General features: G+C 47.4%; 1 protein-coding gene across 4 annotated transcripts in view; it reads left to right on the forward strand.

Moving 5' to 3' along the window:
* The window catches only part of LOC119175125 (ankyrin repeat domain-containing protein 16), a 102706-nt gene that overhangs the window by 34162 nt on the left and 43431 nt on the right, over positions 1–25113 (forward strand). For all 4 annotated transcript variants that reach the window (XM_037426366.2, XM_037426365.2, XM_037426364.2 and 1 more), the window contains one exon: positions 2252–2403. In XM_037426366.2, the coding sequence (XP_037282263.2) occupies positions 2252–2403 (152 nt within the window). The remainder of the gene's footprint in view (positions 1–2251; positions 2404–25113) is intronic.

Consider the following 25113-nt stretch of genomic DNA (forward strand, 5'->3'; position numbering starts at 1 on the left):
ATTTACATTCGGAACTGTTGCTTAAGTGAAACTTCCTCTGATATGTACCTCGGTCGCAAAATCGCTGGCATCGGCGCACCTGTGTTTATACATCCTGCATTTGCGCATCAATGGTGCGGTATGCATTGGATCTGCTGCTGCATGGCACGGGAGGAGAGGAGGGGTCAGATTCAAGAGTTGGTGGCAAGAATATTTTTCCCTTGAATTAAAAAAAATTATTTCATTGAAAGACTAAAGCAGTGAATACGGTAGCAACATGCAATGTTATAACGAACCAAGGCTAGCAGCAAACTCTTCTTTCTTCATACAATTTAGCGAAACTAGAATGCTTGTGTATGGGAGTAGGGGCGCTCCTGGGAAATAAGTGGTTTTTCTGTAGTTTGTCGTCAGTGGTCATAGCAGGTAGCGGTGAGATTATAGCGCGTAAAAGGGTAGACGAACTGTTTGCTTATTCCTGCCAATATTTCAGGCGCGACCGCGCCAAGGTTCAGAGTTGTGGCTAGTATCTCACAGCCCCTCTACCTCAGTGTCCCTTTATACTCCTTTATCCAACAAGACAGACAAGACGCTTCCTTTCTGGTGGGAGAGCAACTGACGGCAGGCCTCACACGTGGAGTGATGTTATCGCATGTGCCCTCTGTGAGATAGAAATGAGCAGCTTCTTTCATCAGTGCTTCAACCGTGTTCCTCGCTAGCACTTGCGAACTTTTACTAGCGGGTATAGCATACGATGAATGTGTAAGAGTTATTGATGAGTTTGCTTTTCTGGCTGATAGGTCGTGTTGTAATTTTTGGAAATGTAGGTGCATGCAGGTAGGTTTTGGGAGCTAAGCAATAGTTTAACAAAAGTCAATTGCAAGTGTCTGCTTGTCCGTGTCCTTTCTATCGTCCATGTTCTTGGGATGCGCTTATGAGTTCCTTTCTAGCTTTCTCGTGTGTAATAATGTTTTTTAGCAAATTATGTGTGTACCTTTTGGCTAAAAAACAAATGCAGCCTCCTATGCTTTTGGCATATTGGAAGTGAGTTGACCAGTACAAATTGCTTTTTTTTTTCCGAAAGGAAACCTGTAGACAAGAAAACCTGGGTGAGGCAGCACTGCTCTGCCTTGATGAAAGGACCTCTTTTTGAAAGGAACTTCAGTTGGCAGTTTGTTTGCATTGTAGTTGCGTTCGCGTGCATTCTATCTCATTTGATGCGCCATTTTCGCTGTCTCTTTCATCCTCGCTCCCTTGCACAATGTGATCGCTTTTGGCACTGTGCGTAATAGCAGCATGTGTACATGCTGGAGACACCTTGTGTGATTAGAGCTGTATGCACATTCATACCTCGCACCGCACTGGCAGTCATGCTGCATTTTAGCTGCGGCTTGTGGGCTCATCTCACTGATGTGAATGGCTTTACCAGGACAGCCTTTTGGCAGCAGTCATATACACAAAAGCGAGAAAAAAAAAATCCTAGAATTTAATTTATTGTGCCTGCTGTTGAAGTTCCCAAATAAAATAGCACGAAGATTGTCACTCATCAACAGCAATACCTTCTGTAACTTTCTGCCATATGTACACATGAAGTGTAAAAGAAGTCACCTTGCTTAGAGATGTGTGTGCACATGACAGGCAAGCATTTATGTAGGAAACTGCCAGTTTAGGCTAGTTTATGCCCGTATCAGCTGGGCGAAGATGGGTGCCAAGCTGAGCTTGTCGGTAAGTTTGAGCCTAGGACAAATTGCACAGTGCTAGGGCAGGAAAGGTGCCTGCAATATTTGTTACATTTTTGCCGTGTCCTCAAGCAGTTCTCTCAAAGTACAAGACAGGCAGTATCCCTGGTCCACCCGGTTTTTCAGGCTAGAAATCTTTAGCAAAAATACGTCTGCTGCCTAGTTCTTCTCGATATCACACTTGATATAGAAATGCAACCCCTGTTAGCAACAAGGAGCAATGGCATGCTGCCTGGCACGCCTTCGCATGAGCAGGTAAGCCAGTGATTTTCAATGTTTGCACCAGCTCACTATGGGAACAGAAGCGTTTAGGTTGCCTTGTCTCTGCAGAACTTAAACTACCATGGAAAAAAAAATTCAGCACTGCTATGCAAAACTTGTGTGTCATGCAACAGCGGTAATGTTACCTATGTTATGGGCTGTGCAGTTTACAAATATTGAGCCCAGTTTCTCTGCTATGGTGAATAAATGGTTGTGTGTGCACTTGATGGATCACAGTTTTCACTTGTAAGAACCGCACTGTTTATTGTTGACAGCTTTACATGGCCAGTTGCAGTGCGTGAAGCTACTTCTGATGAGGGGCGATTATCCACCAGATGTAGCTGACAACTGTGGCACTACACCTTTCATGGACGCTGCGAGTGCAGATCAGGTGGCCATACTAGACTGCTTGGCAGAGCTCCAAAAGGTGCGCCTTTTTGCTCAGCCACATCATTGTTTGTATGCTGAGCTATGCTACCCATTCATAACATCTTGTGTTGTGTAGTCAACTACAGTAAAAGCTTGTTAATTTGAACTTACAGGTAATTTGGATTGACGGCCCAGTCTCAGCACAGCCCTATTTATATTGTCACGCGCTAAGAGCTCGAAGGAACGTACAAAGGGACGTAACTGTCTAAATCTCGGAGACAAAGAAGGACGTCTCCGCTGGCACCGGTTGCTTGTCTTCGTCTCCCTCGTTCACCGGCACAGAACTGACCCACTGTTCACTGGCACAGAACACCAGGTGGCATTACACCTCCTCCCAAGAGAGCATCGACCCGATGCTCAAACAAAAGTGTGCACAGCAGTGGGTCGAAGTAGGCAACATAAAGAAACATTAAACAAATTAGTGCACGAGAGAGAATGCGTCCTGGGCCCGGCAATCGGAAATAAACGGCATTCACTGTTCACACGAAGAGTTCACTGGCACAAGAAGAAAATTTGCATCACCGTGTAAAGTATGGTTTTAGGCGGACTACGTGTACAGTCTCTGGGTGTGGTAACCTGCGCTGGGATGATGGTGAGCCTCCGTCTGGAACCACTTCGTAGTTCACGTCGCTCACACATCTGAGTACTTTGTAAGGTCCAAAGTACTTCCTCAAGAGTTTCTCACTGAGACCTCGCCGCCTAATGGGTGTCCAAACTCAAACTTGGTCACCAGGTTCATAATTAACTTCTCGATGGTGGATGTTATACCGCCGTGCATCTGCGTACTGTTGAGTTCGGATGTGCACACGGGCTAGTTGACATGCTTCCTCAGCGCTCTGAATGCACTCATTGATGTCGGGGGCTAATCGGTCGAGCTTGTCGATGTCCTCAAATGGAATCATGGCGTCTAGCATAGTTCTAACATCTCGACCATAAACGAGCCGGAATAGCGTGAAGCGTCTAGTTTCCTGCGTTGCAGTGTTATACGCAAATGTTACATATGGCAGGATGTCGTCCCACATTTTGTGCTGCACATCCACGTACATAGAGATCATGTCGGCTAGCGTTTTGTTTAGCCTTTCTGTTAAACCATTACTCTGATTGTGATACGCAGTGGTCATTGATGGGTTGTGTAACTCAACCTGAAGATATTATCCAAGAGTTTCGCTGAGATTGATGTCCCTCGATCAGTGATGACATATGAGCGCCATGCCGTAGAACAATTTGATGCATAAAAAATTGGTAACTTCAGATACTGTCCCTCGTGGCAACGCCTTCGTCTCAGAATAACGCGTCAAGTAGTCGGTTGCGACAATAATCCATTTGTTGCCAGAAGAAGACAAAGGAAACGGGGCCTAGGTGGTCCATCCCCACTTGTTCAAACGGTGTACGTGGTGGATCGATCGGTTGTAGGTAGCCTGCAGGCTTTAAATATGGTGTCTTGCGACGCTGGCATTCACAGCATCCCTTCACATAGCGTTTGACACAGGCAGACATTTTAGGCCAGTAGTAGAGTTGTCGCACCCGATCCATAGTTCTCGAGTAGCTCAGATGGCCAGATGTGGGCTCGTTGTGGCAAGCTAATAAGACGTCATCGCGGAGGGCTTCAGGCACGACGAGAAGATGTGATCTGTCACCAGCACCTGCGTTCCTTTTGTATAAGACGCCATTTCGTAGGCAAAATGATGGCAGCATTCGCGACATCGAACGAGGAATGGGCGCGGTGCCACCTTCTAAGTGATCTATAATCATTCTTAGATCGGCATCATTTCGTTGATGAGACATCAGATCCGGTCCGCTGAGAGTTGCGACGAAGGCGCTGTTCTGTTCTGCGCTAGTACTGGTGGATTGAAGAGGTGCTCGTGAGAGCGTGTCGGCGTCTTCGTGCTTGTACACGATGGTGACATCAAATTCCTGTAGGCGTAGACTCCATCGTGATAATCGTCCTGAAGGGTCTCGTAGATTGGTCAACCAGCACAAAGCATGATGGTCAGTCACCACTTTAAATGGTCTTCCATAGAGATATGGCCTAAACTTTGTAATTGCCCAAATGACCGCGAGACATTCTTTTTCTGATGTGGAATAGTTAGATTCTGTGCGAGACAGTGTGCGGCTTGCATATGCTATTACCCGTTCAATGCCATCTTGTCTTTGTACCAAAATAGCTTCAAGACCAATATTACTGGCATCAGTGCGTACTTCAGTGTCAGCATCTTCATCTAAGTGGCCGAGCACGGGAGGGGAAGAGAGCCGGTGCTGTAGTTCCGCAAAGGCAGTCTGCTGTTCGTCAGCCCAGACAAATGGTGTGTCATCACACGTGAGGCGTAGTAGTGGCTCCGCAATGTTAGAGAAATTTTCAATAAAGCGCCAGTAATATGCGCAAAGACCCACAAATCGTCGAAGACTTTTCTTGTCAGTTGGAGGTGGTGTCAGTTGGAGGTGGAAAAGCGGTGACGGCAGCAGTTTTGTCAGGATCAGGTCGAACACCAACGGCGCTCACGACGTGACCAAGAAACTTTAATGACATTTCTCAGGCTTGAGTGCGAGATCGGCCAATTTAATGGCTTCGAGAACATTCCGAAGGCGACGATGATGCTCGTCAAATGTTTCTGAAAACACAACGACATTATCGAGGTAGACGAGACAGCTTTTCCACTTGAAGTCTGCCAGGACGGTGTCCATCATTCGCTGAAATGTAGCTGGAGCGGAACAGAGGCCGAAAGGGAGCACTTTGAATTCATAAAGGCCATCCGGCGCTACAAAAGTGGTCTTTTCCCGGTCACGTTCATCGACCTCTATTTTTTAATAACCGCTCTTCAAGTCGACGGACAAAAAATACTTCGCGCGTTGCAGCTTGTCCAAAGAATCACCGACTCTGGGCAACGAGTACACGTCTTTCTTTGTGACATTGTTCAACTTCCTGTAGTCGACACAAAAGCAAAGCGTGCCATCTTTCTTTTTCACAAGAACGACTGGTGATGACCATGGGCTGCTTGAAGGCTGTATCACGCCATCCTGAAGCATTTCCTTAACCTGCGTTTGAATCGCGTGCCACTCGGTTGGTGAAACACGATAAGGCTGCTGCCATATGGGATGCGCGTTGTCGTAGGTGATAATACGGTGTTTCGTTATCGGTGTTTGACGTATCTTCGAAGAACGTGCAAAGCATGTGTGGAACTCCAGCAACAGCTCGCTCAAAAGCTGCTTGTTCACTTCAGAAAGCGTTGGATTGATGTCGACGCTGCGGAAAGGCGCTTCAGCAGTGCCAATGGCCTCGGAAGCAAAACACTCGGTGACATTGGCGACTGGGTCGGCGTAGGCGATGACATTTCCAGGAAAAAGGTTCCGGTACTCGTAGCTGAAGTTTGTGACAAAAACGTCGCAGTGATCATCACGAAGGTCAACAAGGCTTCTCGCTATGCAGACACCTTGAGACAGCAAAAGCGAGTGATTGCTTTCCACGACTGCTTCACCGTGCATCACTCCGTCCCACGCCACTAAACCACAACAGTTGCACGAGGTGGTAACGTGACAGCGTCGTCGACGACGCGAAAAGACACTCGGGAGTGTCTGGGGTCGGCGTAAGCTGTTATGGCGTTTGTGGTCGCGAAAGTGACTAGACATCGTCGAATGTCAATTATAGCATCATGCTCCCTGAGAAAATCCATGCGAATGATCAGGTCTCCAGAACACTGCCGGAGAACGCTCAAACTGGCAACAAATGTACAACCGCGGACTTGCAGTCTTGCCGTGCACATACAGAGTGGCGTGACGATATGCCCGCCAGCTGTACGAATTGGCGTTCCGTTCCAAGGCGTCGTTACTTTCTTGAGAAGGGCGGCCAGCTTTTCACTAATTATGGAATAGTCCGCACCAGTGTCCACTAAAGCGCTGACTTCGCGACCATCTAGCAGAACAGGAATATTTAAGGAAACTCTTCCGCAATCAGCCAATGGGGTTGTAGTCGATGTATCGTTGGTATCTTCAGTCTGCGTCGATAGGGGGCCTTGAGCATGACCAGTCTGAGCGGCCTTGCCCCTGAAGGTCGCTGAGGCTAGTTTTCCCGACGCGGGCTAGGTGACCGGCCCTGCGCCACGCCCGCATAGGTGCAATGATTCGGTGAGAACCGCCGCGGTGATGGAGAGCGTGAGTGATGCCGAGATGTCGATCCACGCTGCTGAGCAACGTAGTCGGCGATTTCCGGAGGCCGCTGGCCGAACCTAGGAGGTGGGGAGTTGGACGAAAAACCACGAAGTCCCAGCTCTCGATAAGTGCACTGTCAGTAGATGTGCCCAGGTTCACCACAGTGATAGCAAAGGGGACGTCGATCGGGGGACCGCCACACATCTGATTTTTGCGGAATCGGTCGGCGGTCACTGAGGTATGGGCTCGCTTGGACTGCCTGAAGCATGGCTGGGGCTGTGGTATAAGGCGGGGTGAAATGTGGTGCAGCTTGGCGCAGAGTTTGGTCTGCCGGAAGCATGGCAGGGGCCGGGGTGGGAAGCGGAGCCAAAGGTGGTGCTGGCTGGAGCAGAGTTTGCGCATACGACATGCGAGGGAAGTCATTTAGGGGCCGCGGCTCTGTCTGACAGGACGGTTCTCGTAGTGCCTGCTGAACTTCATCTCGGACGATGCCGGACAAAGAACTGACAGTGGGCGCCGTGGGTACAGATGACTTCTGCAGTTCTTCGCGAATTGCAGAGCGTATGAGCTCTCAGAAGAAGTCGACGTGGCCTTCGAGACCACCCATGTAGTCCGTAGCAGAGGCGAAGTTCACTTGTCGCTCGTACGTCTGAGTCCGTTGCTGAAGCGTGCTTTCAATCAGGATGGCTTCAGCAAAAAACTCTGACGTAGTCTTGGGGGGGCTGCGTACAAGACCACCGAACAACTGCTCCTTCACTCCACGCATCAGGTATCGCACCTTCTTCTTTTCCGGCATGTGAGGGTCGGCTCGTCGAAAAAGACGCCTCCTGTCCTCAACATACATTGCTATGCCTTCATTTGGCATCTGCATACGGCACTGGAGTTCACGTTCAGCTCGCTCTCGGCGATCGGGACTTGCATACGTTTCGAGAAGCCGGCGTTTGAAGTCCACCCATGACGTGAACACACCTGCCCGGTTTTCGTACCAAACACGTGCCTTGTCATTCAAACTGAAGTAGACATGTCGGAGCTTGTCTGCGTCATCCCACATGTTATGAGCGACAACGAAGTCATAGTGGACTAGCCAATTTTCAACATCCTCATGGACAGCACCATGAAAGGGATTCGGCGTTCGTGGTTTGAACAGCGTAGATTGCAATGGCGTTGCGCCTTCCATACCGGCTGGGTTGCAGCCGCTTGGGACGGCGCTGCCTGGAATAGTTGGAGCCGTCATCTCCTCTGAGAGAAGTCCGAACTCAGGGTCCAGTCCACGGATCCTGCGGCTAGCACGGTGAGCAGGCGTAACCACCGGTATGGGGCTGGAGCTTCTTGTACTGGGAAGGGTTCGGTGCATAGGGTACCCAGCTCCTCCACCAGTTGTCACGCGCCAAGAGCTCGAAGGAACGTACAAAGGGACACGACTGTCTAAATCTCAGAGACAAAGAAGGATGTCTCCGCTGGCACGGGTTGCTCGTCTTCGTCTTCCTCGTTCACCGCCACAGAACTGACCCACTGTTCACTGGCACCGAACACCAGGTGGCAATATTTATGGGGGAAAATTCCCGATAATTCGAACGCATTGGTATCTACAACAATGAGTTCAAAGTGGGAACTCCCTGGCTTTCATCTCTTCTCGCAGATATCGGCCCAGAATGATCCCAAATCAGCCCAGAATGGTCACCCAAGTTACTCATTATACTTTCATCTGTATAAAACAAGTGTAGCGATTGATTTCAATGTATGCTTTTATGGTTGTAAAGGTTGTTCGCTTGTCTGCTGCTATTGCTGTTTGCGTGGCATGGTTCACTCAGGCAGTGTTTGCTTTTAATCGTGTCCCCTTAGAAAATCTCAATATTGCTCAAATAAACTAAGAAACAATACTATATTAACTCTGTCATGTAAATTGATGTGTTCTGCAGAATAAATAGCTTTGCATATTCTTGCATTAAGACTCACTGTTCACGTACATACAAGTTTGTTGTTTTTGGCACATCACTGACTGGTCAACTAATATTTTTCACTCTTTGAGAATCAAATTATATAATTGACTTCTTCCACAAATGTTTAGTATCACCTAGCGTGCGGGAACGAGTCCAGGGTTTTCTCTGCACAGTGTGGCGTGATTTCTGTTCATTCTAGCACTTCCCCGCTGATCCGAACTCTGCTTAATTCCAACAATTTTATAGGTTCATTTATAGTCCTCTAGAGCCGTTGCGCCCTATTGGTGTGTGTAGCACCGGCATGTTGGGAGGCGTTATCGTAACGACAGAGTTCACGATTATTCCTCAGTCGACCCGTGACGTTATTGTGGGCTTGGGACTTCCTGCCAGAATAAGGTGCCACTGTAGGCTGTCGCACGGGGAAAGTCTTTGTGAGTGGCCAGATGCTGTAAGAACTTGTGAAAACTCCTGCGGACAATGAAACTATGTTGCATGTCTGTGGTGATGCGCTCATAGCTACGTCGTCTGCCATACATAGTCCTGTTGTTTGTTGCAGCGTTGTTTGACAGCTTCGACGTGTCTGTAAAGCTAATGCACATAAACTGCGGGAAGACGAATGTGTTGGTTCTCTATTGTGTGGTGTGGATTGATGGCGTAGGAAATGGCCTAATATATTATTTATTATTTATTTATACAATACTGCTAGCCTCTAGCTGAGGCTATAAGCAGGAGTGGGAGTAACTGGTCCAAATAACGTAAATAAATCAAGATACAAATATCGTGTCACAAGAACATGGAAAAAGAAAAAAAAAGAAAGAACATAAAGTACGCTCCAGACAAACAAAGTATTAACTGTAATCGCACCTTGTCAAACACTGGTATGCACAAACTCATTGCAGAAAGATATGGCAGTATTCCTGTTTACGTAAGAAAGAGTAAGCAAAAGGAAAGAAAAAAAGAGCAAGTGGATACATGACAATCGTATCGGGTCAACTAAAGGGGTTTTAGAAGAAAGGGTTATAATGCACTCCAAAGAAAAATGAAACAGATAAGTGTAAGGCATATGGACAGCGTTTGAAATTACAAAGGTTGTAAACGATTGTGAAAGCGATCACACATGAAGAATTTTTACAAAAGAATTAGTAGTTGGACCTTCTGCAACACTGGGTGGGAGGCGGTTCCACTCACGAATTGTCTTAGGAAAAAAAAGTTTGCAAAAGTTTCAGTGTGGCAGGAATATTCTTTACTTTTTTATTATGATGGGACCGGGTGGCTCGTTTGGGCGCTCACTGGTTCTATGTACGCTTTCTTGTGTATACGAAGTTTGTCGTGAAATAGTAGATGCATGAATTTTTATTGGTCTTGTTGGCACCTCACCTGTAGACATTCAAGACATGCTTTTTTTACCAAAGCACTCACAGAAGTGCGCCAGCTATAAAAATAAAATACAAACCCAGCTGCTTTCTATTGGACAGATTCAAGTTTTTTTTTATGTTGCCTTAAGTGTATGGGTCCCAAACTATCGACGCATATTCTAATACAGGACGGACTAAAGTTTTATATGCCATTAATTTGACCTCATGGTTACATGCCGCAAATTTCTGTTTAAGTAACCAAATTTCCACATTGTCCTGCTCACAACTTCTGATATATGTTCGTTCCACCTCGGATCCGACGTTATTATAATAACCCCAAGGTATTTATATCTGTTAACAACAGTGAGAAAGTTGCCCCCTATGAAATATGAAAAACGTAATGGCTGTCGTTTTCGTGTGCCAGTCATCGCAACAGACTTTTTTAAGGTTAATTTCATTTATCAATCTGTGCACTACACTGCAATTTATGCTAAAGCATTGTTTAGTGCAGCCTGGTTGGACTCTGAATATGGTGATAGATTATGCAGTCATTAGCATATAGCTTAGCTTTAACGGGTATATTCTGAATGATATCATTAATAAATATTAAGAACAAGGGCCCCAGCCTAGACCCTTGTGGAATGCTTGACTTAACAAGTACTGGATCTGACCACACATCGTCAATTCTGACACCCTGGGTTCGACCATATAAATAAGCTTCGATCCATGCGAGCAGCGATTCATTATTTAACAATGGTTTTAGTTTGGAAATGAGCTTAGGGTGTGAGACACGATCAAAGGTTTTTTCAAAGTCGAGAAAGAGAACGTCTATTTGGCTTTCTTCATCAATAACTGCTGAGAAATCATGAATTAGCTCTACGAGTGCCGTCATGGTTGAAAATTCCTTTCTGAATCCATGCTGCCTGTTATCGATGATATTGTTTTGTTTGAGAAACGTTGAAATATGTTTGAAAGCAATGTGTTCAAGGACCTTAGAACTGCACACAGCAATGATATTGGCCTGTAAGATGAAACTAATGAAAAATCTTCTGCTTTGAGAATCGGTACAATTTTACTGCATTTCCAATCAAATGGAAATTCGCTTTAGATAGTGATGGGCTGAATATGATGCACATGCATTTGCTGCACCATTCGGCATACTTGACTAAAAGGGCATTAGGTACGCCGTTTGTACCTAAGCATTTTTTAGCGTTCACATTGAGCAAAAGCGACAAAACATCTTGCTCGGATACGAAAACGCTGTCCATTGGCTGGCTTCGGCACACTGGGATGAAGTGAGGTGTTCTGCAGTCATCATTTATGAATACAGACAAAAAATTGATCGAAGGAGCACTGACATCAAATTTGCTCATGTCAAGATTTTTGCGTGAACGAGCAGCTATCGACCCCTTAGTAGCGATTTGCGACCTAAAGCGCATCTGAGGTATGAATGAATATCTGTAATATTGATTAATATATCTGCTATCGATCGTGGTTCAAAATGGGTCGAAAGCCCGCCAAATTGTAGTGCTGTCAGCGCTACCTTACAGCCACGTCGAGGCAGCTGCACCGCTGATGCTGCCTCCACAAAATATGGTGACCTCACACACTCTGGCATTTTGTCTGCTAGGAGCGCTCGTGCAGTCAGTCCAGATTTGTCTCTGATGATGTAGACTAAAGCCCCTCCATGCGTTTTCCGCCGGCTAGGTTAAGTAGCGCCAACTTGTTCTTTCCCTCTTCCTTTAGCCCCGGCCTCGAGAAGGGGCCTCATACTGCCAGTGAAACCAAACTGGTTCGCCAACACAGGATTTGCACTGTAGCAGCTCTGAGCAAAGTGAAGTGAGCAAATGCGGTTGTTCTTCGCAGGCGTCCAGTCCCCCTGTCCATCGGCACCTATAAAGTCAACCCACTGGCTGCATTAAGGTTCGTGGCTTGTAAAGACATCACACGCAACACAATTTCCGCTTTTTTCCGCCTCGACATGCAGGTTCGCAATGCGCAGCGGTTCCCCGACATTCTGGCACGCATTGTCACTCTGATTGATTGTACTCGTGCTGTGGAGCACATGCCAATTAAGTCGATGCGACACAATGAATCGCACGCATGCTTCAACACAGCAAGGAGAGCCATTAGTGAGAGCATGGCTGGGAGTCGGCTCCAAACACACTCAGATCGTCGACATCATTGTTACTAGTGTATCGTCACTCAGGATGGTATTTGTGGAATGCATCACACCGAACACGTAGCACTAGTGTCGATGTCGCAGGGCAGTCTATTTTTCGTTTTTTCTCCTTTGCTTTTCTACGGTATTCAAATAACTTCCATGCGACGGATGCCATTCATATTTGACCCAGATGACCTAGGCATACCAAGCGATCGAATGATGGGCACATCTCGATCTTGAAATTTGATGTCAGTGCTTTTTTAAAAGCTGACGTGATTTGCGATTGCGATGTCCTTGTCTCGCCATTTATACATAATTTGTATGTTGTTTTCTTTTTAGGAGCCAAGTCTCGATAACGTTTTTCTGGGGCCGTGAGTAGGAAGTTTCGCATTGTCACACTGAAATATTGGTCCTTGTTTTTCTTAATGCAGTCTTACCTGCATTAAGAATGGACTATAAACTGTTCATCAAAGCCTGTGATACTACCGGACGGTTCGAATGGTTTGAAATTAGCTTCAGTCAGCAGAGTACACGTGACCTTGTCAGTGGCCGATCTTACAGACGTGTTGGAAGAACGGGGGCACTCATTGCAATGAATAATAAGTCGCCTAGCTCAAGCGAGCGTCAAACTTTAATGGAAGTGCTGTCGAATCACATTTCGGTATTTGAGATTGCACAGAAGGACAAAATAACTCTTATTCCCAAGTCTCGAACGCGCCAGACCATCAACACTGGTGTGGCAAGTCCAATTCGGCAAAAACCATACCATGTTTCCCCGCCAGAACTACAAGTTGTCAACGATCAAGTGCAGGAAATGATGCAAAAGGGAGTGATACAAGAGTCTGCCAGTCCGTGGGCAGCACGAGTAATCCTTGTTAGGAAGAAAAATGTACCTTGTAGATTTTGTGTCGACTATCGCCAACTGAATGCCGTGACTAAAAACGACGTATACTACCTGCTGCCATGTATAGATGACACAATAGACTGCTTATATTTGGCCTCTTATTTTTTTATCATATACTTGCAATCTGGTTATTGACAAATTTCGATGCACCCTAAGGACAAGGGAAAGATTGCCTTTGTAACTCCTGATGGGCTCTTTGAATTCAATGTGATGCCATATGGACTATGCGATACTCCAGCAACATTCAAGAGGTTTATGGACACCATTCTGCGTGGCTTCAAGTGGAACATCTGCATGTGCTACCTAGACAACGTCATCATCTTTTACCGCACATTGAATGAACACAACTCGCACCTGGATATTGTTTTGAGCTGCATCTGAAACGCTGGCCTAGTTTTAAACTCGAAGAAATTTCACTTCGGATACCGCCACACCCTTGTGCTTGGGCATCTCACTGACAAGGATGGCATCTGCGCTGACCCCAGAAGACAGCTGCAGTTGAGGTCCCATGTTCAATGCCCCATGTTCTGTCAAGGAGCTGCGTAGTTTCCTGGGGCTTTGTTCCTACTTCCGCCGCTTTATTGCGAAATTTGCCGACATAGCGTGTCCTCTCGCATGCCTCTTACGAAAGGATAATTCCTTTGAGTGGACTCTGAAGTGCGGTTCTTCATTTCGTCAATTGAAGTTTCTGCTGACGTCACGACCCGTCCTTCAGCACTTTAGTCCTTCTGTTCCAACAGAACTTCATACGCATGCTTGGGGCATAGGTATCGGAGCCGTCCTAGTAAAACGCTACGGTGACCGCGAACACGTAATCGCATACGCAAGTTGCTTCCTAAACATGCCGGAGCTAAATTATGCTACCACGAAACTAGAATGTCTGGCGGCAATATTTTCAAATCAGTGGTTTAGGTTTTACCTATACGGATGGCCATTCACAGTCGTCACCGACGACCACTCATTGTGTTGGCTTGTCAACCTTTGTGACTTGGCCGCCTTGTGCGCTGGGCACTCCGGCTGCAAAAATACAGCTTTACCCTTTGCTTACAAGAGTGGTCGCCGACATGCCGATGCGGACTGTCTTTCATGTATGCCACTTAGCACAATGATTTGTGATGCCGATGACCTTGACCACCTTGTAGTATCTGTGTCACCTATTTTCCCAGACTACCTCAGTTTCAAAGCAGAACAGGGGAAAGATGCTAAACTAGCAATACTCTTCGCCACTTCATGCTCTTCTACAACTGCCCACCGTTTCTTTATGCGTGATGGACTGTTGTTCAAGAGAAACCTCTCCAGCAGTGGCCCGGATTTCTTTCTGGTAGTGCCAAAGATCCTGTGAACAGTTATTATGAGTCCCATGCACAACGACCCTACATCTGGACATTTAGGTGCAGCGAGGACGCTTCACCGGACTAAAAAACTCATTTATTGGCCTGGTTTGCAAAAGTTCGTTGAGGTTTATGGGGCCAGCTGCATGCAATGTAAGCGTCATAAACGTCCATCTACTGCTCCATCTGCTCTTCTGCAGCCGGTGCCAACTCTAAGCGCCCCTTTCAAACAAGTGGGGATTGACTTTCCGGGTCCCTTTCCAAAATCAGCTAAGGGCGACCGATGGGTAATTGTTTGTGTCGATTACCACGCACGCTACTGCGAGACAGTGGCCCTCCCTTCCACAACTGCCAGTGACGTCTCGTCGTTCTTGCTACAGTACGTCATTCTCCGACACGGCCCATTTCGCCTGATCATCACTGATCGTGGACGACGATTCACAGAGGTTGTAATGGAGGAGCTGCTTCATTTGTGTGAATCCTGCCTGCGTCACTTAGCATCATACCACCCCCAAACGAATGGGCTGACAGAGTATATCAATTGCACAATAACCAACATGGTCTCTGTATGCTTCATCCGACCACAATAACTGGGATGACGTACTCCCGTTCATTGCATACGCGTTCAACATCGCGAAGCACAAGGTTACAGGTTATTACCCTTTCTTTTTGCTATATGCACGTTCGCTACGGCACACAATCCACAGAGTCTTACCTTTGTAGGATCATGCCAACCTCACTGTCACCGAGACCCTCTGCCTCATGAAAAAGCGCGTTGCATAGCTCGGCCACGCACATTGGCATCGCAAGACAAAGGGAAAATGCGCTATGACATATACCATCGACCTCTGACATAACGCCGTGGTGATTTGGTGTGGTTGTAGACTCTCATGCGCAAGCGTGGGTTATGCCAAAAGTTTTTGGCCCCTTATGATGGACCTTGTGTCATTTTCGACATACTCACAGACATCACCTATGTAATAGCTTGCCTCACGGTGAGTGGTTGACGAGCTGTCAAGACTCGCGTTATTCATGTTGCCCGCCTCAAACTATGCACTCCAAGACAGCTCGACTGACTCGTCCAATGGCCTTTATCTGCATGGAGAGGAATGTTGCGCATATGGACGAAGACAACAAAGACTATGGTGAATGCACTTGCCGCTCCAAGTTAGGAAGGAAAAAAAGGATCAGGAGGATCTCTTAACTAGTCGGCCGCTTCTGAGCTCACCCTCGCAACCTAATAAACGGCCCCTTTCAGCCTTTGACTGTCACCTTCAAGCGTAACAATATCTTAGAAAAAAAGTATTTGCCAGTTTGTAGAGTACTTCAGCATGCATTGCAGCATACCAAATCAGCATAATGAAACTCACTTTCTAAAAATTGTGAGTTTTAAAGCAACAAAAATATTGTGGAATGTATAAACATTGAAAGTGTGTAATTTTTTGGTGCCAGCTGACTCAGACTAATAAAAATCACTATATATCTAAAAAACAGTCCATTCAAAGCAAATTGAGAATATACATTTTGTATCTTAATGACCCAGAAATAGCAATAAAAATAATAAATGCTTTATGCAGTGTTGCTAATGAATATGTACAAAAAAAATCTGAACAGAGGTATCACTTCATTGCTCACGTAATGCGGTAAAGCATTTCCTGGTTTTTCGTGAGACACATGTGCACCAGTATACTTTTCACACATAATCGTTTTTTTTTTACGAGAAGAACTCGCAGGCACTGGAATAAAAATAGATGCACGCAATGTAAACAATGCCTACATAAATTAGTTGTCTAATGAAGTTTGTCTGTCAGCATCTTTTTACATGAATTAGCCCTCTCCACATAGCTTAGCATTTCAAGATATGCATCTAAGCATATTTATTTGTATTTTATTACTATATTGAAAATCACACACAGTCCTAAAACGTCTCATGCTGCTTCATAGTCCGGGGCCGAGACGTGCTCCAAGCTGCCTTCTTGTCTTGAAGAGCAGCCTTGCAGTTGTCACCAGTACATTGCACTCCAGCGGTGTGTGGACTTTACATGTAACCATAGTAGCCCTGAAATTGTGCACAAAGGTCAGTAGCTACCAATGTTGCGGAATGGGCACCTTCATTCCTTTTAGATTTCATTCCAGGGATTTAGAACTTGCCGAAAGTTCATTTCTTTCAATTTCTCGGAATAAAAAAACAGCTAATTCCCGTTGTGGGAATAGTTGGGCAGTTCAGTTTCATTCCTGTGATTCCTCAGCATAGGAGAGGCATCTTGATAGTTTATTATGAAGTTAAGAATGAATGCTCCATAAAAGTGATGTCATCAGAGGAAGTAAGAACTGCAAAAGTACGCAAAACACGCTAACAAGGTCGAGAGATTGTAGCTTGGTGACATATGTCTTTGAGTACAACCACCCTACTAATTCTTGTTGGGGCGGTTCTTCTGCTACCTATAGTATTCACATGGTCAGCATGTTTGAATAAGTGATGATGCTTCAATATTACAGTCGGCTCTCGTTAATACGAAGTTCTCGGGAACTGCAAAAGACTTTGAAATAAACGAACTTCGATTTAAGCAAAATGCACAAAAACTTCACTTGTATTGCTTGAAACCTGACAGTTCTCTACGAAAATAGTCAGTCATCTTCTCCTGCCGAACCTGGTTGCGGTTTACAGGTTTTCCAACCACTACACATGTTGAAGTGCTTCTTCAGCATTGTTTTCTTTAACAAAACATGAAAACTGCAGCGCAAGAGCAAGACTCGTAGCAACATGTGTAGTCCTCGGTGGCGATTGCTTTCTATCTCGTTGTCCACTAGCCGAAACATTTGCACAATTTATCTGTTCGTTAGTGGACAGCATGTATCGACGTTGCTGTCCACGGCAATGAATTTTTCAAAACCGACGTCACTGAGGACGGCCCCAAAACTACTGTCATCGAGTTCACCTGTTGCACTTGATGAAATTCCAGGGAGAGTTAGGCGTAACGCTGTACTTTCGTGCGATGTATTGCTTGGCGGTGCCTCTTTGGTCAACTTCTTTGAAGACTAGACTTTTATCGCCAGATCAAGTTTTCGGTAGAGGCTGCCAGTTTCCATTACCAAATGTAACCACCACGACTCTCAAAATCAGCTGTTGAAACACGTGCGGAATGGACCCACAGTTTGTTTATAGGCTCGTTCATTTATTATGCTATATTTGATCAGTCAACTGGATGCGGACGGAGCAGAACACGCAAACACACAGGGCTGTGTGTGTGTTCGAGCATTCATTTTCACCAGCGTTCAGTCGCGCTGTGCTTACTTCAACCAGACTTCAACCCAGCACGCGACTGAAGCACTCTACAGATCACCATGCTAAAGCTACATGGGAGAGCTTTTGCACATGAGTTACTACACCAACTACTAGTTCGTTTTCATGCGATGTGGTTTTTCAAGCGCATCCAACGTGTATGCTTTTGTACGAGCACCATACAATGAATGTTACATTTGTTTAGGAGAAAATCAATAAAGTGTTTATTTTAAAGAAAAGCCCAGGAGGCTTTAATAAAGGTTCAGATTTATTTCAGAATAAAAAGCCCGGTTGAACAGGAACTGGGGGATTGGAAAACCAGCGGAAAGGCACGAAACCATGTCTTAAATTTCAATGCATACAGGGTTGGCACCGTTGTTTTTCTTCTTTTGGAAATGGAAGAACTTTCTAGAGTTGCTCACATTAGGGAGTTTTCAAATAAGGGACCCAAAGGTTTGGGCGCCAAAGAAATAGCGTCAAAACCACTGCGCATGCGCAAAATCCAAATCATGTTTAGGTTTTGGGTTGGGGACGCTATTTTTTTCTTGAATTTAGCGTTTGTCTGACCCAAAAATTTTGGGTCAGAAAAACGTGATGGCACCCATTAAAGTGATGGCTCTTGGTCAAGACTAGAGTGACATCGAATCGGTGCAGTGTCCAAAGCGCCGCAGACCCTATTCGAAAACTTCCTACTATTTTTCAGGGGACGCGAAAAATGGATAGCAGAAACCTTTGCCACGACCAGTCATGAGCGAGCGTCTGACGTTCATAAGTCCTAATGGTTGAAACGCTATCTTTACTCGGCCAAGAACGCTATTTTTGCACAGTCAACAGCATATAATACATGAATGCGCCTGTTGCCCAGACAAAGCTTTGCACTAGTAATTTTACCCTCGTAAACGGCTGTCATTGCAAAGGGCAATGAAACATTTCCTCCATAGACGCTTTTGGGTACAGTGTTACAGTACGCGGTCTTTTGTGTGATCGTATTGCCACATTTTTTCCTCAAGTTTTCTTATCACCCTGTTACGCTGTATGAGATTCTCAGCGTAAATCATGGCTACAGTGTTCGAGAAGCTTCAGGGCTGCAGTAGATAATACTGTTCAGATTATGCCCAACTTCGTGAACATTTCAGATTATTCTGGAATCTACGTCGCCGCTAGCGATAACACTAAAATGTTCGATGGCAAGTGTATTGTGGGAAGCGAGGAGTAGAGAGAGACGTGAGACGATGTCGAAGGCGGTCGACAAGGCCGTGCCAATCTCGCCACTTTATTCCAGGCCTGAGGACTCTTCACTCGATCGTGGAACTAAACGGACGTGTCTTTCCATTGTTCCTCCCAGTCCTTGGACGCTTTCATGGGTCTTTGTCCATGACGCTCTCGTTGAACAGATCTACTTCGGACTTTTCGGTGAGTACTTTCACAGCCAAGACTGCTTAAAGTGTTTTGAAACGTGAAAGTGCTCTTCTCAACAACTTTCTGGTGACCAAGCATGGTGGATACATCGGCGTCTCCATGACACCGCACCGACGCCGCTGCAACTTTCGACGCTTGGCCGCGTTCGTGTGAACACCAAGCGCGTTGCGGCGACATTCGGTGTGTGCCTGATCTGCACTGCTTAGGCATGGCTTCCCCTGTTTCTACCATCGAATCAGCAGCAATGGATGCTGCAGACTCCAATGAATATTCAGTGGATCCGGACGATGGTTCTTGGTTCACTGCTACTTGCCGACGCAAGCCAAAGACCACAACGAATTCTGCACCCGAGCCCTTGCCTGCCAAAAATCAAGTGACCCCACAGCCACCACACCTACCTGTGGATAACTTCAGGGTGGTCTTCCGACCACGTGGGGACCTTCGCTTGACTGAATGGGCACATCACGTGTTGGCATGCGCTATCTGCATGTCTACTGGGCTGCCAGGAGAAACAGTCAACAAGCTCTTTTTTCGCATCCAAGCGGAACGCAATATAGCCGCCGCGAGCACACCAGACGAAACTATTGCTACAAAGTTGCAAGCCGTCACTACACTAAATCTAGGATCGCAGAAATATGAAATGCAAGCTTATGTAGCCGCTCCAGACAATTCTTGCAAAGGAGTCATCATCGGCCCCGAGAAGAATACTTCACCCTCATAACTCCTCGACAACATCTACGCACCCGACGCCGAAGTCTTGCACGCCCAAATAATGGGATTCACAAACACGGCATTGTAGAACTTGAAGGCCTGCAAAAGTTTTACGTTATGTCTACTACTACCGCGCGAAATACCGATGCTACATTCACCGACCTCGCAAACAAGTTTGCACAATCTGCCTTGCATTTGGACATCGGGCAGACGTATGTCCAACCTCGACAAAACGCCTATGCCAAGCATGTGAAGACAACAGCGCCGGAGCACAGCTGTACAACTCAATGCTTACACTGCAAGGGTGACCACCCAGTTACGCACTCCAAATGTCCTGCGAGGGAACAGGAACCTCCAAACAAGCATTATGTCAAGAAGGCACTGGAGGCGAACGCGTTAGCACCACCACCTACATCACCACCCAAGGGACACAGGCCCAGGTCCAGAACGAGGCGCAGCCAATCCAAGAACAGCGGGAAGTCTCAGGACAGGGCTTTGGAATCCTTAAACAACACGCCAGGAACCGCATCCAAAACCTGCACCACCCCGAGACTGATCCTTCAAAAGAACAGAGCCGCGAGTGCAGAGAGACCCGAATCGCTACCAGCCAAGAAGCCAGTGCCCGCTGGACAGATGCCTCCGGCTAGGGTGAGTTGGGCATCGGGGCCTCCCATCCTGAAATCTTCTTTACCTAATTCCTCCCATCCACTCTAATCACACAACCACCCCAACGTACTTCTCACATCTAATGCATATAATTGCACTAAGCAACAAGAGCTGCAAGATGCCCTCACAAAACTGAGAGACTCACTTAAGGCTGAAGTAACCAGCATGACCACTCAGAGAATTAATGATCTCCATGCAGAACTTAGAGATATGTAAAGGCCCATACCCAAGCACTTGCAACAGAGGTAAAGCAGCACATACAAGAAAGCTTCGCGTCATTTAGTACAGGGCCCCAAGAATCATTGCCACTAGCTTCAAACACCAAAAGTCTAACCAAGTGACCCCACCCTTACATCCGCCCATCACTCCTAACCCAGGACACAGACCAAAAAGAGCAAGATGGGCTCCCCTAGTCCTGCCTTCACCATGTGGTAGTGGAACTGCAGGGGGTTTCGACGAAAGAGGAGCGCCCTGCAACAGTGCACTGCCACTTTCGCGCACCCTCCGGATATCGTGGCTCTGTAGGAGACTCACTGTACACCTACCCTTTTGGGCTTCCATACATAAATAGATCAACAAACACCATCACTTGTCGCAATACTCGTATCCAAACACTTGCTATAGAACACGCACTGACGTCATCCATTCCACATGTGCTTGTTGAAATTATTCTTCAGAAACGTAGTCAGCAGAGCTTGTTTATACTAAACATCTATACAGCTCCCCTAAATCTAGGAGGGATGACTTCGGGTACCTTATAGCAAAAACGTGGAAGCTAGGGGAACAAGTTGTAGTGGTTGGTGATTTTAACACCCCACACACGTCATGGGGATACCTATCGGCCACATGTAAAAGTACCAAGTTAGAATGCCTCATCTGCAATCACAGATTTACACTGCTCACAGATCCGGAAGAGCCAACCAGAATTGGAACCAGTGCAACCAGAGATACGTGCCCTGGCCTAACTTTTGTAAGGGGAGTAAACATTTATAACTGGCCAAATCTACATGAAAGGTTAGGTAGTGATCATTGCATCATTTCCACTACACTGCACATCTCCAACCCCCGTGCTCTAGAGCGGAAGGTCCGTTTCACTAATTGGAATACACTTAGAAAACAAGGCGCTCAGACTGACAACACTGAGACATCTTTAAGTGAATGGCTACAGTGCCTGCAAGCTGACTTCGATAAAGCAACCAAGACGATAAGCACTACAACCGCAATTCCAGATGTAGACAGGCGTTTTCTACACCTGCGGAAAGCACGCCGAAGCCTCATAAAATGCTGGCGTAGGCAGAGACACAATCGCAAGCTTAAACTTCGCATGGCTCAACTCGCGTTGCAAGCCGTACAATACGCCACAGAGCTCAAGAGGAACAATTGAAACAACTTTTATGTCACTTAATGGAACTCTAAGCACTGCGCGCACGTGGGCCATACTAAGAGCCCTTGTTGACCTGAAAAGTACCAAGTCCTACACGAGCAGTACCATTCAAACACTTCTTCACAAGCAGGTTGGGGATGACAACAGCATCTTACAGACGCTTCAAGGAAAGTACAGCGCTGCAGGCGCTCAGCCAAAATATAGAAACTAGCATATACAAAGCCAACACCGCTGGATGCTGATATCACTGCACGAAGTTTAAGCTCCCCTTCTTAATATCGAGTGCAACACAGCACCAGGGAAGGATAACATCCAATACTCTCTCGTACGAAACCTCAACGATGAAAATCTGGAACAGCTCACAGATTTTTACAACACTCACTGAAAATCCGGAACATTACCCCAGAAATGAAGACAGGATGAAATAACACTAATTCCTTAGTCCGGCAAACCCCTAGAGATTGGAAACCTGCGACCAATCTCGTTGACGTCTTGCCTCGGTAAATTAATGGAGCACGTCGTCCTCCAAAAACTGCAACCATATCTTGAGGCCCAGTGATTTTTCCAGACACACTGTTTGGGTACCGGGCCCATCTTTCTATGCAAGACGTACTTCTCCAACTAAAAGATGAAGTAATGGACAGGCTCGGTTCTACGCAAACTAGTGCTCTGCTTAATACTGGAGAATCTCGCATCAACACGCAGCGGACGACGAGTGTACGACTATGTGAAAGCATTCTTAACAAACAGGACGGCAAGCAGTGGGCTGGTCGTGCTGGTGCGGACGTTGGCGTCGATGGAACACCAACGTGCCAGCACGGGTGGTCCAGTCGAAGGACGTGGAAAGACCGTGCTCGAAGAAGCGCATGGCGATCACGGCTGGCAGGCATGTCCACGTGAATCGGTCTGCCGATGCGTTGCACAGAGATAGTAGACGCCTGGGTCATGACGAGGAGCATCCCCGAATTCAAAGTGCATTGTTGCGTTGTAATGTCGCCCTTCCAAGGCTCCGAAGGTTGGTCATGAGACCCGGAAGACCTGGGCTCTGCTGGAGGGCTGGATGACGTGCTCATGCTTTTCGGTTAGTCTCGTGGTTGTCCGCTTGCGTAGATGGTACAAAACAAGGGGTCTGTCTGGCTGTTAACCAAGCTGCCACGTAGTCCTCAGTAATTGTAGCAGCATCCCGGAAGTTCGGCTGTAGCATGTTACGGGCAGGAACTTCAGCTGCGGGAAACGTCGAGGTAGATGGTAGTGGCTGCTTGCAAGACGTACAGCGCGCTAAGCTCGGTTGAGAGTCACCTTCGGACATCGTCGACGGCGATGCCTCCGCGATCCTGGGGGGGGGGGGGGGGGGGCGAATAGCGGGCGTGATGATGTCCGTAGTTGCGGCAGGCTCCTAGGCGTGCGGTGAGGTTTTGCGTGGAGCCTGACTGCCTGAGTTGTCTCGGGCTGAGGAGGTCGAGGAAGACGTGCAGGTGGCAGGCACGTTCAACGGACCTGCGTTTGCGGGCTCTAAGGGGACACACCTCGTGGTGATGAGATCAGTCGAAGTGGGAGCCTCGTCTACCTCGCCGTAGTGGTCATATGCAGATTTGGATGTTTTTGCGACCGGATTTGAGGTAGAAAGAGTCGCAGCAGGGGTAGTTACGTCATGGTCAAGGCAGGGATGATGGCCAGTTGATACCGCTTGCTGCGACTCACGAGAAACCGGGAAGTCGCAGGTCCACGGAAATGGGTCGTAGATGAGGCCGTAGGAGGCCAGCACCTCAGAGCAGAGGTCATCGTACAGCTGCGAGCTGGATCTTGAAGTGGCAGCAAGATAACACAGCTCTACCAGAAGGACGTTGAGAAAAATGGCGTGCATCAGCGGCTGGTTTGCGACGCCATTCACCGCAAGAACGGCGTCGATCTGCATAGACCATACTTTGGGGTAGGTCAATAGGAACGGGGGCACTGGTGGGCAGAGTCGTGGAAACATGGCAGCCGATGGCTCATTGAAGGGCGCGTTTTTCGGGTCACCGCTGTAGCAGCGAGAATTGAGCGACGCGAGACAGTGTGGAAGGCGGCCGACGAGGCCATGCCGGTTTCGCCACTTTATTCCAGGCATGAAGCAGAGCCGCGGCGGCTGCCAGCGTCCGACACGCCAGGTCGTTCTGTTCTCGCACAGCTCGAGCTAGCCTCAGCTGCGCGAGAGCCGCGGCACAGTGGTCAAGAAAATGATGATGGTGGCACTGCAGTATAAAAGCCGACAGGTTCCGCCGCTCTTCAGTTGATCGACGGCCGACACTCCGTTTGTTGCTATCACTGCAAAACTGCTACTGTTATCCAACTTTTCGTTTACCAGCCACAGGTTCGCCCAAATAAACAGTTTGATCTCAGTATACAGTCTCCTGTCTTCGGCCACGTCACGCCCCCGTGACATCTGATGGAGGTGCCATTTCGTTCATGTACCGGACTCCCTCATCAAGCCGCGAACCCAGCCCATGTCGCGGAAAAGACGATTACGCCAGTCACGAATAGTGAACAAGCCGCAGGCAGCAAGGTATACCACCGGAGTATGGGCCTCTACAAGACAAGGCTTGGAAGACCAAGGCCATGACCTCGACTGCGGCGACAAGGACAACCACTGCGTCACAGCCCACGATAGTCATGCATCAGCCAAGGGAGCCACCGACTTTTTGTGGGTCATCGTTTGAAGACCCAGAGACCTGGCTGGAGACCTGCGACCACGTTGCCGCCCTTGACTACTGGGACACAGAAGAGAAGTTCTGTCACGTGTACTTCTACCTGAAAGACGCCGCTAGGACCTGGCTCGAAAATCGGGAGTCTGCACTTCAAACCTGGAAGCTCTTCTGCCCCGCATTCCTGCAAACGTTTACGAGCGTCGCTTGCAAAGAGAGGGCCGCTGCTTAGCTGGAGACCTGCGTGCCGCTACCAAATGAAAATGTGACCATTTTCACTGAAGTAATGACCCGCCTGTTTCATCACACTGACCCAGACATGCCGGAGGAAAAGAAAGTTCGTTTCCTCATGCGAGGGGTCAAATAGGAGCTCTTCGCGGGATTGAAAAGAAACTTACCGAAAACTGTTCACGAATTTCTCTCAGAAGCGACTACAATTAAGAAGACACTGGAGATGTGCACTCGTCAGTTCAATCGCCGCTCGATGCCAGAGTACGTAGGCGTTCAGCCAATCTGCTCCGACGACTTGCGTGAGACTATCCGAGCGATCGTGCAGGAGAAGCTGCGCAAGCTGTTACCATCGGCGCAGCCCCAAGTCGATTTAATCGCCAACATTGTTCGCGAGGAAGTTCAGCAATTGCTTCAAGTTTCCGAAGAACCGCTGCCTCAGCCAGAAGCTATGAGTTACGCCTCTGCAGTTTGCCACAACGCTCCTCCATGCCCGCGA

This window comes from Rhipicephalus microplus, chromosome 5, assembly GCF_043290135.1.
Source record: "Rhipicephalus microplus isolate Deutch F79 chromosome 5, USDA_Rmic, whole genome shotgun sequence".
Lineage (NCBI taxonomy): Eukaryota > Metazoa > Arthropoda > Arachnida > Ixodida > Ixodidae > Rhipicephalus > Rhipicephalus microplus.